General features: G+C 47.1%; 1 protein-coding gene and 1 non-coding gene across 2 annotated transcripts; both read left to right on the top strand.

Annotated features, from left to right (window-relative positions):
* The first annotated feature begins 4,894 nt into the window (after positions 1 to 4,894).
* LOC149304361 (eukaryotic initiation factor 4A-I) lies at positions 4,895 to 16,909 on the top strand. Its single transcript, XM_089481124.1, has 11 exons — positions 4,895 to 4,951; positions 8,001 to 8,049; positions 8,927 to 9,059; positions 10,539 to 10,678; positions 11,655 to 11,823; positions 12,772 to 12,881; positions 13,077 to 13,220; positions 13,953 to 14,090; positions 14,902 to 14,991; positions 15,382 to 15,461; positions 16,579 to 16,909. The coding sequence occupies exons 1-11, from the start codon at positions 4,929 to 4,931 to the stop codon at positions 16,721 to 16,723; spliced, it is 1,221 nt and encodes a 406-aa protein (XP_089337250.1). The 5' UTR covers positions 4,895 to 4,928; the 3' UTR covers positions 16,724 to 16,909.
* LOC149304362 (small nucleolar RNA SNORD10) lies at positions 12,294 to 12,429 on the top strand. Its single transcript, XR_016272038.1, has one exon. It is a non-coding gene; the product is annotated as a small nucleolar RNA SNORD10 (small nucleolar RNA).
* Positions 16,910 to 17,543: the final 634 nt, after the last annotated feature.

The following is a 17,543-nucleotide window of genomic DNA, read 5'->3' on the forward strand; positions in this document are numbered from 1 at the left end:
CCCTGGAGATTCCTAGAAAGGTGTTCTCTCAGGTAAGAAAAATAGCATTTTTTTTAAATTTGAGGGTTTTCTCTATTCGCAGGGATCCTTCACCCCGAACCCCAGCGAATGTGGAGGGACCACTGTGTACAGATTGCAAGCCTATAGCTGTTTGCAGGCTTGTGTAACAACCCAGATACAGTCAGATATCAAGAGTTTTTGTCGTTAACTGCCCCCAAGCTAACTTTGACTTATGGCAACCCCATGAATACGATACCTCCAAGTCACCCTGAGACCAACAGCCTTTGCTCAGGGTAGCCATGGCTTCCTTACTTGAGTTTATCCAAATATAATAATGTGGATCTTCCTCTTTCCCTCCTGCCTTCTACCTTACCAAGCATTACTGGAGCCATGTTGGCACAGTGGTTATAAACGCTGGTCCTGCAGCCACAAGGTTGTGAGTTCGATCCCAGGCAGGCTCCGAGGTCCACTCAGCCTTCCATCCTTTAGTACAGTGGTTCACAACCTTCCTAATGCTGCAACCCTTTAATACAGTTCCTCATGTTGTGGTGACCCCCAACCATAAAATTAGCGGTGTCTCAGTTCCTAAGAGCATCGGAATTATGTGTCTTCCAATGGTCTTAGGCAACCCTTGTGAAAGGGTCATTTGACCCCCAAAGGGGCAACAACCCACAGGTTGAGGACCGCTGCTTTAGTAAGTCAGTAAAATGAGTCCCCAGCTTGTTGGGGGCAATTGGCTTACACATTGTAAACTGCTTGGGAGTGCTTAGTTCACTGGTAAGCAGTATAGAAATGTACTTGCTATTGCTATCATTGTCTTTTCTAGGGTGTCATATCTTTTTATGATGCATCCAAAGTACAACAGTCTCAGCTTAGTTATCTTGGCTTCTAGGGAGAGTCCACGCTTGATTTGCTCTTGGAGCAGTCAAGAAGTCAGAAGAAGACTAGGACTTGGAAGGGCAGCTATGAAGGAACTAGACAAGATCCTGGAGCGTAAAGGTATATCATTGAATATAGTCAGCCCTCCATATCCAGGGATTCTGAATCAATAGAATCAACCATCTGTGGCTTGGAAATGTTTTTTAAAGTGTAATTCCAAAAAGCAAACTTTGATTTTGCCATTCGATATAAGGGACACCGTTTTACTATGCCATTGCATATAATGGGACCTGAACATCTACAGATTTATCCATGGGTGCAGCCCTAGAACCAAACCCCAGCAGATACCAAGAGCCCACTGTACTAAAGTTAAAATTGTCCTTGCCATTACATTTCCCCTTTTTATGTATGGTTGTGAAATCTGGACAGTGAACAAAGCAGATAAGAAGGGAATTATCTCATTTGATCAGGAGCTTGGACAAGTATATAACATCTTTTATGCTTACTGGATTAAAAGCATGTTCAAGGGCTGTTTAAAGGCAGGACAGCTTGTCGGTAAATAGCTTTACAAACATGGGGTCACCACTGAGAAGTCTGTGTTTTGTAAGGAGACCTTCCTTCCCTTCGAACTGCCATGTCTCCGTCTTACACAATCCTGGCGTCTGTAGTTTAGAAAGGCAACAGCCCTCTTCGGCAGAGAAGACGAGTATGGTACTATGACTCTGGGGAGCAGGGTTAAAATCCTACTGGGTGACCTAGGGCAAGTGACACTCTCTCAGCCTCAGAGGATGGCAATGGCAAACCCCCCTCTGAAGAAACTAGCCAAGAAAACCTCGTGATATAGGTCCCCCTTGGGATTGCCATAAATCGGGAATGTGAAAGCACACAACAACAAAACTATATGAAGGAATGTCATATTGAGGAGGGAGCAAGCTTGATTTCTGCTGCTCCAGAGAACAGGACACAATGGAGCAATGGATGCAAGCTGCAGTGAGAGATTCCATCTCAATGTTAGGAGGAACTTCCTGACAGTAAGGGCTGTTGTTTCCATCTTTGGAGGTCTTTAAACAGAGGCTGGAGGGCCATCTCTCAATGGGGATGCTTTGATTGTGAGTTCTTGCATGGCAGAAGGGGGTTGGACTGGATGGCCTTTGGTGCCTCTTCCAACTCTGATTCTATAGATCCCTGGATTCCATAGGATGGAGCGATAGTTCTTAAATGGGTCAAGCTGCATAATTTCTACAGTCTAGGTGCACCCTTGGACTACAGTGGCCTCTCCTTTCTTGCAGACTTGAGATCTGCACTCCTGATTATTCATGGAGGGGGCAACCTCCGTTATTCTCAATGGGGCACCCCCACGATGCATGCCTCACAGTGCTTGAAGGCATGCGCCCCATTCTAGCCTGTAGGGCTTGAATATCTGTGAGTCTCTGTTTTTGCAGGGGGTGGTCCAGGATAGATCCCCCATGAAAACAGAGGGCTGACTGTATAGTTCCCAGAATCTGGGCACTGGAGGCTGTTGTGTGTGAGAGTATGTTTTTACATCTTTATTTTCCCACACTCGGCCAAAGAGGCACAAGGTAGCCTTGCCCAGGGCTTTTCCCAGACAGGAAGGACTTGGGACTGCTGCCAGTCTGATAGGAAAACGTGGCCCAAGACTGCTGCAGTCACACCTGTGCAAGCAGTTACAATGCGCAGGTGAGGCCCAGGTAAGCTCTCCTGGCACCCAAACCTACTGAAGGGCCCTGGCAAGCTCACTTGGGCCTTACCTGCCTGTTGTGTTGCAGCTGCTTGCAAAGGTGTGTCTGTGACAGTTTTGGCTACTGGGCCACATTTTGCTGTCAAACCGGCCCTCCAAGTCTGGCGTGGCACATGATGTGCCTTTCTTCCTGCCCTGGCATTTCAGAAAGCTGTGCCACAGGTCAGGCTTTCTGCCTCGGTGGTGGATTATTTTCCCTCCCAATCTAGGCCAGTATCCTCCTGAGGGTTACAGTGCCCATAATCCCCCGGCCAGGTGGCTGAAAGACCCCTACCATGGATGCTTTCTTTCTGATTTATTTATTTATTTATTTATTTATTTATTTATTTATTTATTTATAGAGCACTATAAATTTACACAGCGCTGTACATAAAATCAGTTAAAATAGAATGAAATGAAATAAACCTGCCTAAGGCATACATTCTACCAAAATAATAAATTAACATAATACACATGAATACATATTGACAATAATAATAATAATAATAATAATAATAATAATAATAATAAAGCAATCAACAAAATAAAAACTGAACCCATGAGAACAACCTGGTTCTGCCCAGTCGTCCTCCACATTCGCAGGTCTGGCTTTGGTGGATCTGATCATTCATGGGTTTTATTAGTACGTTCTCCCTAGGAAGGACTCTCTAGGTCCTCCAGCGCAACTCTTGCTGGAGTTTGACCATAGAGTTGTGATGGAGAACTTAAATGTTCCTGGAGAAAATGCTTCTCTGGGCGTTTGTGGCGCCTCCAGTATGTTGACCATGGAGTTGCGCTGGAGGACCTGGAGATGCCCAGAGAGTTCTTCTCTCAGGTAAAAGTAATAGTGTTTCTTTGTTGTTTGCAGTTTTCCCACATTCCTCCAGCGTCCTCTAAGTCCTCCAGAGCAGCTCTGTGGTGAGCTTCCACTAAACATCGCACTGAAAGGCCCAGAGAGAACACTCCATTATTTAGGGCCTCTGGCGCAATTCTTATCTCTTGCCCAGAAGCCCTCAACCTGTCTGCCTGGTATCGGTATACTGCGTATCCCATCATCCTCTAAGGCAAGGCTCTGAACATTAGGAAGAAACCCTTGACTGCAAGGGCAGTGGAAAGGACCCTCCATCTCTCAGGCCTTCCAACCCTTCCCCAGCTATAGAGCGGACAGCTCTGGAGAGCAGGGTTTGAAACCATTGGAGGCATTGGGCGCGTCACACTCTCTCAGCCTCAAATGGGGGCTCCATCCACGCTGCAGAGATAACTCAGTGTGACACCGCTTTACACAGTTTCCTGGCTCCATGCTATGGAATCCTGGGATTTGGAGTGTGTTTAATGTTGTTTTACATATGGCCAGGCCCACAACAAACCCCAATTCCCAGGATTCCATAGCATGGACCCAGGGCAATTAAAGCAGTGTCAAGTAGGGCTCCAAGATCCCCCAAAAGGCACACAATTAAAACCCTAGGCACCTTGTGTCAGCTGGGACTATGGCTCCCATCTTAAGGAGTGATGGGCTTTGTAGTCTCCAAGAGCTACAGAGGTTTGGGGGAAAGGTGGTTAGGTGGGGCTGGGCTATATTTAATGTAATATATATATATATATATATATATATAATATATATCATGTATTAAAACTAATATATCTTAAGTATATCTTATACCTTAAATATCAATGGGTTAAAATTAATGTATTAAATGCATATGTTAAATATATATATAATCCGTCTAACTAAAAGGTTGTATCTACAGCGCTGTGTAAAGAAAGGATGATTAATAATAATAATAATAATAATAATAATACTATGATTAATAATAAAAGACAGCCTAATTGCAGTTAATTTTTACTAATTACTGTGAAAGTAGGGCCTGGTCACGTGGCCTCACAAAAGGAGGCCTCTTTCGACCACGTGGTCCTTCCTCTCCGTCCTCCTCTCATTGGCCGAGCGCCTTTCCCGCCCCTGCCGGAGAGACGCGGCATGGAGCCAATCGGCCTCTCCCTTCCGAGCGCCGACGTCACGCCGCGAGATCTGTCTCCCTCCTTTCAGCCACGCCTCTTTGACGTCGCTCTCCCAATCAAGGCGAGGTGACGTCAACGCCCGACGCGGCCGCCCCCTTTTCCCCCCCTTTCCTTTCGCCAGCCAATAAGAGAGAAGCCGGTCGAGGTGAATGAAAAGCCCGAGGCCCAATGGGAAAGGAGAGTGGCTGAGGCGGGCGAGGGCGAGCGGGCCAATGGGGGAGGGGCCGGTGGGCGGGCCTTGGAGGGTGTTATAAGGTGGCGGGAAGCGGGCGGGGCGAGGACTTTTCTCCCCAGAATGTCTGCGAGTCAAGAGAGCCGGTGAGTAGCGCCCTTCCTCCGCTGGGCCTCAGGGGCTGCTCCCTCTCCCTGACCCCCCCGATTGGGCCAAACCATTTTCTCAAGGGGGGGGTCGCGCTTTATTTTTATTACTTACCCTATTTGTAACCCCAATCCTTTTCTATATGTTTCTCTTCCTTTCCACGTGGCCCCTTTCTTTCTTCCTCGGGGCTCCTTAATTCCAGCCTAAACCCGCCTCGGCCTCTCCCTCGCCCCTTCAATCCTCAGTGGCCCTTTGGCCAGAACCATTTTCTTCGCGGGGGGGGGGGTTGGTAAAAATGGAGTTCGCTGGGCTGTAAGCGGTGGCTCCTCCTGGCGGTGGTCCGGGCCTCTCCTTAAAAACACTTCCTCCTCGGCCAGGGACGCCATTTCGGGGACGGAGGTCGACGAGGCGCCCCTTCTTCGAGTTTCAATCCACCCCCCCCATTTTAAAAAAATAGACCCGTCCCTCTCCATTCGTTAACCACAAAGCGGACGGGTCCATTTCCTTTCCCGGGGGGTTATCCTTTTATTACCGAGGCGATGTTTTATCCGTGGAATGTGAAAGGAGGGCCTCGCTCCCTTTCCCCTCCCTCCCTCCCTCCATTTTTTCTTTCAGCCATTTTGGGTCTTCCTCTTACACAACTTTTCTCCTCCCTTTCCCCCCCCCCATTTTTTCTTGCAATGGTCCTTTCCCTCCCTTTTCTTTTTGGTTCCTCCTTCGAACCCCCCCTATTCCACACTTGGTACGACCCGCGCCTTGTATAGGAATCCATTCCCGAACCCCGATGGGAGAAACCATTTTCATCACCGCCGGGAGGGAGAAGATAGTCTCGGTTAGGGCCTTCGAAGGCTTTCACAGCCGGCATCCGTAGTTTTTTGTGGGCTTTTCGGACTGCGCGGCCCTATTCTCAAAGGGTTTATTCCTGGCGTTTCGCCTCTTTTTCTCTAACCCCTTCCCCCCCCCTCGCGGGCGCGACCATTTTCCTGCCTTCTGCCCATTGTCCTGCCGCTTCGCATCCGGGAACTTTCCTTCGGCGCCCGTGACGTCACGGGTGGCCCAAAGGCGAGGGGCGGAGCCTCTTTGCCCTAATATGGAAATCAGGAAGAAGGAGGCCGGGGAGCACGTGGGAGGCGCCGCCTCGGGCCGAAGTACCCGGATGCAAAGGCCCAAAATGAGGCCTGTGGGACACCGGGCCTCAAAATGTCGGGTTAAATTGGATTATATAAAGGCTTGGGCCAAGATGGCGGCCGATGGGACCAGCCGCAGCCCGATATTGGGCCTTTGACTACAACTCCCAGAAGCCCCAGCCAGGTTGGCCAGCGGTCGGGAATGATGGGAATTGGAGTCCAAAAGGCCACAGTTTAATGACTCCGGAAATAGCTCTCCGGCTTTTCACGCTTATTTAAAAGGAAGGAAGACATTATACAAGGAGACGATGGTCTTTAAGTCTTTATGCCCCTCTTCAGCCGCAAAGGCTCTCAGGGCTTGAGATGACCATATTTTTACACAAAGACCCGGAATTTATTTCCTCAGAAATTAAAAGGCTTTTAAAAAGCTGATTTAGCCCCATATTTGTAAGAGCCAGCCTGGCCCAGAGCAGTGGCTCCCAAACTTGGATCCTCCATTGTGGACTCCATCTCCCAGAATTCCTGACTCTTGGCCAAGCTGGCTAAGGCTTCTGGGAGTTGTAGTCCAAAATACCCAGAAGACTCAAGTTTGGGAACCATTGGCCTAGGGGTCTGAATGCTGGACTCTGGAGGCTGGGGTTCAATTCCTACGTTAGCCATGAAACCCTTTGGGCAACAAGTCACACTCTCTCAGCCTCAGGAAGGCAATGGCAAGCCGCCTCTGAACAAATCTTGCAAAGAAAACCCCAATTAGCTTCCCCATAAGTCAGAAAAGGCTTGAAGGCATACAATACAAGGGAGCCCTGGTGGCGCAGTGGTTCAATGCCTGTCCTGCAGCCATTCACTCAAAACCAGAAGGTTGCGAGTTCAAGACCAGCAAAAGGGCCCAAGCTTGACTCAGGCTTGCATCCTTCCGAGGTCGCTAAAATGAGTACCCAGACTGTTGGGGGCAAATTAGCTTACTTGCTAATTAGCTTACTTGCTGTTCACCGCTATGATCTTTGGAATAGCGGTATATAAATAAAACAAATTATTATTATTATTATTATTATTATTAATAGCAAAGACCTGGAAACCTGTTGGGTGGCCATGGGCAAGTCACACTCTCTCCAGCCTCTGGACAAATTCTGCCAAGGAAACCCCATGAGAGGGTGGCCATAAATCAGAAACAACAGAAGACTGTTAACTCTTAAATGGATTTTCCAGGATTTGGGACAGGTCCCAAAGTTTGGGAACCACTGGTCTACACTGTAGAAACAATCCAGTTTCACTCCCACTTTAATTGACATGGCTCCATCCTACAGAATCCTAGGATTTGTAGTTTGGCCAGGCACCAGCCCTCTTTGGCAGAGAAGGCTAAAGAGCTTGCAAAACTACACATCCCAGAGTTCTATGGGGTGGGACTATGTCACTTAAAGTGGTATCAAACTGCATTATTTCTACAGTGTAGATGCACCTGAGCCCTAAGTCTCAGCAAGGCAGATCATAAGGGGAGAGGAGCCATGGTCCTAGAATGGAGGAGAAACAAAATAGGAGAACGTACTAAAACAAATGACAGTACTTGCCTATAGAGAAACCATAATTGCTCATAGAGAATGATTGGAAACCGTACTCACCCATAGCAAGTGTTCTCCAATGATTCCCTATGGACAAGTAATCCCTGATTATTCTTTATGGGCCAGTATGGTTTCCCTATGGGCAAGTTCTGTCATTTGTTTTAGTACGTCCCCAAAGTAGGTAAGTAAATAGATTCCGGAGGGGACTGTAACAAAAATAAGTGTACCCAGTTTCGGAAGGGGACTGGACTTTGTAGAACAGGTTGGCAAAGGACCTCCACCTACTTAAATGGGTTGTAGAAAGTTACACAGTTGTGCTTGCCTTTCTGAGCTAACTTGCTATGGTTGTTTTTTCCTCCCACTAGATCTAGAGACAATGGCCCTGAAGGAATGGACCCCGATGGTGTCATTGAGGTGAGTGGGGTCTGTTTTCCAAGGGCTTAAGTATGATTTGGAAACGGGGGGAAAGTACAGCAGACCCTTGGTATCCACTGGGGTTTGGGTCCTGGACCCCCTACTGATACCAAAACTCGTGGATGTTCAAGTCCCACTATATACAGTGGCATAGTAAAATGGTGCCTCTTACATAAAAGAACAAAACCAAGTTTGTTTTAGAATTTCCTTTTTGGGGGGAGGGAATATTTTCAAAACATGGTTAGTACAATCTGTGGAAACAGGGCCAGCTGTTCCAGGAGATTGCATAGTTGAGGATAAAAGGGCCATGATAAAGTTTTGAAAAGCAGGCTGCAGCACTGAAGTTGCAAATAGATTGGGGCAGGGCTGGTGAAGGGGCAGAGAAGAAGGGGTCTGACTGGGGGGGTTAGGAGGCAGTCTCATCTCTTCCAGGAAAAATACAGTACTATCTAAATTGTTTAGCAAGAACACAGGGTTTCTTTATGCTCAGCTAACTCACTGCTTCTCAACCTTGGGTCCTCCAAAAATTTTAGACTTCCGACTCCCAGAAACGCCAGTTGCTATGGCCAGTGCTCAGGTTCTGGAAGTCCCAAGATACATGGAAGAGCAGAGGTTGAGAACAACTGGTAGTAATGATTCTCAGGGTTATCTGCTCCTACCTGGAGTCCTGGGCTATTGGCACAGTCTCTTGCAAGTACTAGCCAGGACCAGCCCTGCTTTGTTTCTGAATTCTCATGAGATTGGGTGCACTTAGACTGATAACGGTTGTATACATAACTCAATAACAGGAAATACAAAATTTCACTTGAGGATTTTGGGGCACGGCAGGGACTAAATACATGAGAGGCTCACTTTCTTCCTCCCTTGTTCTCTGCAGAGCAATTGGAACGAGATCGTGGACAGCTTTGATGACATGAACCTGTCGGAGTCTCTTCTGAGAGGAATCTATGCTTATGGTTTTGAGAAACCCTCTGCCATCCAGCAACGAGCCATTCTCCCTTGTATCAAGGGTAAGACATCATGGACACAGCCATTCCTTCTTAAAAGGAGGGGGATTAGGCCTTTCTCATAGAATCAGAGAGTTGGAAAGGGACATCCAGTCCAAGCTCCTGCCATGCATATATGCCCCCCTCTCCCAAATGCTAGCCTTTCTCAGCCGTGGATCCCTAGAAATGGTAGTCTGAAATACCTGCGATTCCCGGCCAGTATAGGTAGTGATTGAGGATGATGAGAGCTGTAGATCAGCAGCTTCTGGGGACCCATGTTTGGAAGATGCTCTCCATACCTGGTTTATAGGAAATTAGTCTGAAATTTAGAGCAGTGGTTCTCAACCTTTTGCTCTCTTAATGTTTTGTACTTCTACTCCCAGAAGTCCCAGCCAGCTTTCCCAAATGATCGGGGATTCTGGGAGCTGAAGTCTAAAATGCCTGGAGGACCCAAGGTTGAGAACCACTGCTTTAGAGGAGGGTGGGAATTACGTTGCTCTCCAGATGTTGTAGGACTGCAACTCTCAGCATCCCTCACCACCAGCTGTGTTGACTAGAATTGTTGGAAGCTGCAGTCCCAACAAGATCCAGAGCTTCTGCCTTAGAGGTGGCTCTTCAGGAAAAGAGCTGGAAACAGATTAGAGCATTTCTAAGGCAATAATAATAATAGGTTTTATTTATATACCGCCCAATCACTGGGAATCCGAGCGGTTTACAATAGAGGGGATAACAGACAGTTCCCTGCCCACAGACTTACAATCTAAAAGACACGACACAAAAGGAGAAGGGAATAGTTAGGGGGGGAGGGAATCAGGTCCAGCATTCTTCTCTCCCTCTGAGGCCTGGACCAAGGCAGATGGACCGGAGGGAGGGCTCTTCTTCTTCAGGCTAGCCCCTGATGGAACTGGGCCAGCCTTCTCTCTCCCTCAGAGGCCGAAAGATGACAGTTAGGGAGGGAGGAGGAAAGGTTTAGTGAGCCTGAGTGCTTTTTTTTAAACTGGAATTTTTGCTCTGCAATAATCTGTTAGTCAAAATCATTTAAATTTCAGGGAAGTGTGGCCTCATCCATCCTATCTAGGTACACATCCCCATCAATGTTACCCAAGATCCTTTGGGTTGTGCCAACGAGAGGCTTTCAGTGCTTTTCTTTGCAAAGCATGTGCATCTCAAGTGTAACCGATTAACTGTTGATTGAACTTTTCTGTGTGGCTCCCTTTTTCACCGTTTCCCCTGCTAACTGGGCAAAGAGGCACCTTGAAATGTGGTGGCTTCCTTAAATCTAGTAGGGAGACATCAATCTTCCCTTTTCATCCCAGCACAGTGTCCTTCCCAGTGGCTGTTTGCTGGTTCATGCTGGGGAAACATATCTTGACGGAGTAACAACAGATGATGGGGTTTTAGCATTTATGACTGGCACTTTCTTCCCCTCCCCATGGAGGGGCACCCTTTGTCATTCAGACCCATGTAACCTCCCTTCCCTGTCCCCATTTTTTCCATGCGCAGGTTATGATGTGATTGCCCAAGCCCAGTCTGGAACTGGAAAGACCGCCACTTTTGCCATCTCCATCCTGCAGCAAATTGAGTTGGACCTGAAAGCCACCCAGGCGCTGGTACTGGCTCCAACAAGAGAGTTAGCCCAGCAGGTAAGATGGATTCTGTCGACCATCCCCAGCGCATAGAGAAAGCAAAATGCATTGGGGGTTAGTTTCAAGCCAAGCCCTCCCCTACGCATAGGCTGCACTTCCTGACTGCTCCCAAATACCTCCCTCTTGAGGGGGAGAACTTCGCAAAATGGTGGCAGGAAGTGACATTGCATTGTTTCCTGTCACCATTTTGAAGAAGACTCCCAACAAAAACAGAAGTAACTGGTGTGTCCTGGAGGTGCTTTCATTGTAGGGCTGAAGGTGTTTATGCACATTTTGAGGGCTTTGTACGTTTTTTAGGCAAAACTCTTCCCACCAAAAATAACATTGGTGGTGGTGGTGATGGTGGTTAGGGGAATGGAAGGGTGAAGGGCTGCCCCCACTTTACTGTAATCCAGGAGCGTTATCTCCCATATCAGTTGAGCTGTACTGGTCCTAAATTTTTTAAATTTTCTAGCTTATCGTCGATTGATGGGCTGCAGGGGGTCAGTGAACCAAGTGCAAAAATGGGGCTTTCATTTTATTATTTTCCCAGTGTTTTTCTACCGGGGGGGGGGGCCGTAATTTTTATCTGATTGTCATACAGGTTTATTTGTATGTTTAGCTTAAGCACTCTGCTACCCCCCAAGTGCCACCCCCTGCTAACTGGGCAGAGGGGCACCTTTCTTACGTGGTGCCTCCCTTATATCTAGCAGGGGTACATCAGCCAGCCCTGTTCATCCCAGTGCAGCGTCCCTCTCGGTGGCTGCTTGCTGGTTCATGCTGGGGAAACAAAAAATTGCCAAGATTACTAAAGAGGCAGATCAGGCATAGCACAGTGAAGATGCTCCCTTGGCTGCATTGAGGGTTTCTTTCCAGACCCACCTCGGCTGAAGGAGAGCAACTGAGGACGCTGCTATGTCAGGATGCCAGCAAAGTGGAAGACCTGCCCAAGCTGAGCATCTCAAGACCATCTGACATCTTCTTTCCCCCATAGATTCAGAAAGTGGTGATGGCCCTGGGAGACTACATGGGTGCATCCTGCCATGCCTGTATAGGAGGGACAAACGTCCGCGCCGAAGTCCAGAAGCTGCAAATGGAAGCACCCCATATCATTGTGGGGACTCCTGGGCGGGTCTTCGACATGTTGAATAGGAGATACCTGTGTAAGTATCCCTGCTGCTTTTCTTTGTGTTCGTCATGCCCAGAAATATGCAGGAACAGTTCCTAGGGCTTCTGCAGAATCCAACGTCTTTACAGCTGCAGCAAAACTAAAACAGTTGCACAACTTTAGAAATGGAACCAGAACGGCTTTTACAGTAGACAGCAGTTTTAACCACACTTTCCGCTACCATAGTTAGCTCTTACAAAAACTTGGGGCAGAAAAGTATTAAGTATCTTGTGGAATTCCACAGGGTGAAGCCACAGGAATTAAAGTGGGACTCAAGCACTTCAGTGGTGTTGTGTGAAAGACATTGTGGGTCCAAGGTCTTCAGTGATCTCTGCAAGTCTTGCCTTTTCACCCCCATCACAGCTGAATATTCTATATTTTCTGCATCCCATTTTGTAGCTTATTGTACTTTTGTAGTTCAAGATTCCTTAGCTTGCACCTGGCCTACAGGTGCTCTCTGTTGCTGTTCCGTGATGATTGGCCTCATGCGTGTCATCTGACCCTCTCGCGCCCCCACAGTTTCCCTTCCAGCCAGCGTTCTGTTGTGTTGGGGGGACACATGGGGTCTGGGTGGGGGACATGATCATAACTTGACAAGGTCCCTGAGGGCAGCAGCTACTTATTATCCTGGCAGTTCTAGTCAGTCCTTTCTCCTTGGGAAACCTGAATGAGGGTTGAGGCCTACTTTTGAGGGTCTTTTCCCTTCTGTGGATCCCAGTGTTTGGTCTCATTGATTTCATCCAATTCCATACATGTGTGCAGTTTTAGTTTGTCTTAAAACGGTTTGGACTAGTTTAAAAGATGTCTTGTTTTAGCTTGTCAAATTGTTCAGTACACTCTTGACTGTTTAAATTACATTCCACTGTTGTTGTTTTTAAACTGACCAGGTTGATTTCATTGTTTTAATTAATAGAACCTGATTAAATATTTTTCATCTTTGCAGCACCCAAGTATATCAAGATGTTCGTGCTGGATGAAGCCGATGAAATGTTGAGCCGTGGTTTCAAGGACCAGATCTATGATATATTCCAGAAACTAAGTGGAAACACACAGGTGATGATAATTCACACTCTCTGTTTAACCGTGGCAAAGCTTGTAGTAGAGTTAGGTTAGATAAGTAAGCTGAACAAGTGTGTGGCCCCCCTAAGAAGGACCGAGTGGCCGATGAAGCTGGACATGTATGAGGGAGTCTCCTTGGCCAGGGAGGTGCTCAGATCTGACCCTCCGCTCTTACCTTTCTCTTTCCAGGTGGTGCTCTTGTCTGCCACTATGCCCATGGATGTCCTGGAGGTGACCAAGAAGTTCATGAGGGACCCCATCCGTATCCTGGTGAAGAAAGAAGAGCTGACCCTGGAGGGTATTAGGCAATTCTACATCAATGTGGAGAGAGAGGTATGTACCCTCCATTGACCTGGCTTGGGAGGATAAGGGTATCTGTGGGTCTTTCACGGGATTTGAGGGTCTCTTTAACGTGTTGACTTTTTTCCCAGTCATATTTTAAACACAGCTGGGTTGAAACTACAGATCAGGGGTGGTGCGGTTGTGCCCCACCTGGATTTGGGCTTTTGGCGGATGCTGCAATCCCCATGTGTGCTAGTAGTAATAGTTGTAGTCCTGTTACTATTTTGTTACATCAAATCTTTCCCTGCCCTGGAGCTCAACCTGGTCTTTAAAAAAGTTACAACAAATACAGATTTTTTAAAAATCCCATCACTAAATATTTAGGTAATAATGAGCAGTTAGGGAGTTTGCAGACCAGTCACCTCTGGAGAGTCACCTGTTGACTGTCCAGACATGGATGGAGGGTTGAAAACCTCATTGTCCCCAAGAATCATGGGGCAATGCAGGACTGGGGTTAATCTTTATGGAACTAGTTATAGGGGGATCAGAGTAACTGTTAGAGGAGGCCAAGATCATTCAGTCCTTGGTGCAGGTGGCCTTTTGCCTTTGCCAAAGTTTGGGCTGTAGCTTTGCAGCCTCCAAAAGGTCCAAACTTCAGATGATGCAACATTTGGAGACTGTTGTAGACCCCAAGCTAAGGGGTTTCCCCCATTTGAGCATTGTTATTCCATGGGAGGGGGTTGGCTCTTGCATGCTCTGACCCTCTTCTCTCTATCTTGTCAGGAGTGGAAGCTGGACACCTTGTGTGACCTTTACGAGACCCTCACCATCACTCAAGCTGTCATTTTCATCAATACCCGAAGGAAGGTGGACTGGCTCACTGAGAAGATGCATGCCCGGGACTTCACTGTTTCGGCCATGGTGAGTGGGAATGGTTCTGCTCTCTGCGCATGTTGTTTCTGTTCTCTGAGGGTGAGAGGTGCTGTCCTGAGCTCTAGGGGGCCGTTGCTGAGGGTGGGTTTCATACACAGCTGGAAAGCAAAGTATGGGCATTAGTCCTTCTTGAAAAATTAACATACAACTAAGAGCACGACAGAAAGAAGACAACTATCAGCACATGGTATAAACTTATTGAGTATTCCAGCACAAAAACTTTGTCATAGCAAGACAGTCTAAATTACGGGGAAATTTTTGATGGGATGACTTAGGATCAGGGTTCAAATCCCTGCTCTGTTATGGATTACCCTGTCTGTGCCTTTTGGCAAATACCGTTCTTTCCACCTTAGGGAACAACAGTGGTGAAACTCAAAGATAAATCTTGCCAAGGAAACGCCATGATAAGTTTGCCCCAGGATTGAAAATGAACTGGGGGCACACAAAAACAATACACGTCTCTTATACTCAGCTTTATCCTCTAAAGCTGGTGTACCCTTTGTTAAGAGCTCAAAACATATTAATAAGAGCATAATCAGAGCAGCCTGGTGTAGAAGTTTCAATAAAGACTAGGACTCTGTTGTACCAGGGTTCAAATCCAGACTCAGCCATGGATGCTCACTGGGTGACCTTCAGCAGTCTGCACTCTCGGCCTTGGAGAAAGACCATAATTGTAAATCTCCTCTGGGCAAAGCTTGCAGAGACAACCCTGTGATAGTTTCACTTAGGGCCACTATAAGAAACAGTTTGAAGGAACACAAGAGCAAGCGTCTAACCAGCCGGCCTCTTCCTTCCGCAGCATGGGGACATGGACCAGAAGGAGCGTGATGTCATCATGAGGGAGTTCCGCTCCGGTTCCAGCCGTGTCCTGATCACCACAGACTTGCTGGTGAGTCTTCCCCAAAGAGTGGAATAGCCAGATGTTTACTATCAGCTTAGGGCCTTCTCTTCCCTGTCCCTCCAAGGAGATTCCCTCTCTGCCCGGTTGGCTCAGTGCTGTTGGTGGATTGTAGCTCCTTGGCACATGAATACAGCTGCTCTTCTCCACGGCTGGTGCCAACAAGGCATCCTGCCACTGTGCAGCAGCCAACAAACAACCCAGCTCCTCCACTTTAGGAATGGGGATGGCATGTTCATCTATGACAGAGTGGCCTTGCTAGGCAGTAATGCCACTGATAAAAGCCCCCTGGTATTTGAAAGGCATTAAGTGGTGAAAATGACCAATGGGGCAGGGGAACATTAGCATAGATTGCTCAGTCTTCTCTCTCTCCCTTCTCAGGCTCGTGGCATTGATGTGCAACAAGTCTCCCTGGTTATCAACTATGATCTGCCCACCAACCGTGAGAACTATATCCACAGGTAAGTTAGTTTTGTGAAGATACTTCTTTCTACAAAGAAGTACTCTGTGGTACCTTCTCCCTCTCCCAAAATACTATGCTTGTCAATGCTTTTTAAACACTTGTTTCTTAAGTCTTTGGCCATTTAGGTCTTGAGGTGCTAGAAGCCCCAGCCGTTGGCCAAACTGGCTGGGATTTCTAGGAAGTCCAAAACCCCCAAAGGACAGAAGGGGAAGAGCCACTAGTTGCAGCATCTTTTAGTTGTGGCACCTAAAGCAGAACTCCTGTGTAGAGAGTCTTGGGTGGGAGCAAGGAGTTTAGCTGCACCATGGATGGGCTTTAGCAGCTTCTGGCTGTCCACCATTGGAGACCGAACCCCAGGCCTTGGAACTCTTGAGCCCTGGAAGCCCCGATCCTCACAGATGCACAGCATTTAGGGTCCTCCCGATATGTTGGTTTGTGGGACCTATAATCTCACAGCCAGCAGATGGAGACTCTTGAGAAGCACCATTTTAATTTTGAGGCTGGTCTTTTAATGTGGTGTCTTATTTGATAGTCTCCTAATTGTTCTCCAAAGCAAGAATTGGTTTTTAGCTGTAGTTTTTCAACTGGCTTGGTTCTTGTCAAGAGGAAGGATAAGATGAGATAGCTGGATAAAGTGAAGAGATCTTGTAACACTTTGAGCCTAACAGAAATAAAGAAGCTGGCAGCATGAGATTTTGTAGACTGAAGTCTACTTCCAAATGCATCTGAGGAAGCAGACTTAAGCCTACAAAATCTCATGTTGCCAATTTGTTTCTTTCAGTCAGTCTCAAAAAGGGTGTTACAAAATCTCTACATACTGATTTTACAGATTAGCATGGCTGTAACTTTGAATTATGGAGAAGGGGAGGAAGGGTAAGGGTTGGATAGAATAAATGAAGGAAGGATATAGAAGAATGGGTAAAATTAGGGAGAGATAGGGTAAGATTAGATGAGCTAGGATTAGACAGACATGCTAAGAATGGTAGAAGGATCAGATAGTGGGGGAAAGATGGGTAAATGTTCCCAGCAGAGTCTTTCCTCTTGCTCTTGCCTGACCACTTGGCTGCCCATTCCCCCCACAGTAAGTAGCACTTCTCCTTGTCTCTCTTCCCCAGGATCGGTCGGGGTGGCCGCTTTGGAAGGAAAGGGGTGGCCATCAACATGGTAACGGAAGAAGACAAGCGCACCCTGCGCGACATCGAGACGTTCTACAACACCTCCATCGAGGAGATGCCTCTCAATGTGGCCGACCTCATCTGAGCCCCTTGCGTTCTTGCGCGGGTGCGCTCTCTGGGAGGCCCTTGGTGCCTATAACAACCTCCCCATTGGGCACAAAATTACACCCTTTACCCCACCCTCCCACCCAAATTACCTGCCCTTTTCTATTTTTTTTGAGTTTTCTTGCCTTTTGAATAAATGTCACTTTTTTGGAGGCAAACAATGAAATTTATAGTGTTTCATGGCGCTTTTCTGTCTGTTTCAGTCACTCTTTCCTCCCTCCTTTCCCCTCTCTCTCTCTTTCTCTCTCTCTACCTGCGATATCATTTCGTAACTCAGTTGTCCAAACCGCCCCCGGCTTGAAGCCACAACCCACCCAGGTCTCCTTTTTTTGAGTGGGAAAGAGGAAGCAGACTTTAGAAAACTGGCTTCTCATCTTCTCTCACCTTCCGGCCATATCCCCCCCAAATTCAGTTTTTGTGGTCTTTTCCCCACGTTTTCCCTTTCCGCAGAATCATGGTGCTAACAGGGGAAGAAGGCAGGCTAAAGCTTGAGAATTTAAAACCTACCTCAACAGGTCATGGTTTTCTGTTCTCCCGCCTGAAATCATTGGTTTTAAGAATCCAAAATTGCCAAGTTGTGTGTGTGTGTTTTCCCCTTCTATCGACTACATCAGACAAAAGCCCTTTCCCTCTTCATCCTACTTTCTTAAAACAAAATCGAAAAAAACCGAAAACTTTTTCATACAGCAAAAAAAATCTGTGCGTGCAAAACCTTACCTTTTTTTTGTATAGCTATTATTTATTCAAAAGGAAAGTTACAGTGACCAAAATAAACGTGATCTTGAGGAAAAATAAACCTT

Source organism: Sceloporus occidentalis, unplaced genomic scaffold (genome assembly GCF_023333645.1).
Source record: "Sceloporus occidentalis isolate IW3139 unplaced genomic scaffold, rSceOcc1.0.p SCAF_14, whole genome shotgun sequence".
Taxonomy (NCBI): domain Eukaryota; kingdom Metazoa; phylum Chordata; class Lepidosauria; order Squamata; family Phrynosomatidae; genus Sceloporus; species Sceloporus occidentalis.

Excerpts from the sequence above, each read along its gene's own strand:
- LOC149304361 (XM_089481124.1), top strand. The coding sequence starts at position 4,929 with ATGTCTGCGAGTCAAGAGAGCCG. Across the intron at positions 10,679-11,654 it reads CAAGAGAGTTAGCCCAGCAG|ATTCAGAAAGTGGTGATGGC; the intron begins GTAAGATGGATT and ends TTTCCCCCATAG. Across the intron at positions 15,462-16,578 it reads CGTGAGAACTATATCCACAG|GATCGGTCGGGGTGGCCGCT; the intron begins GTAAGTTAGTTT and ends TCTCTTCCCCAG.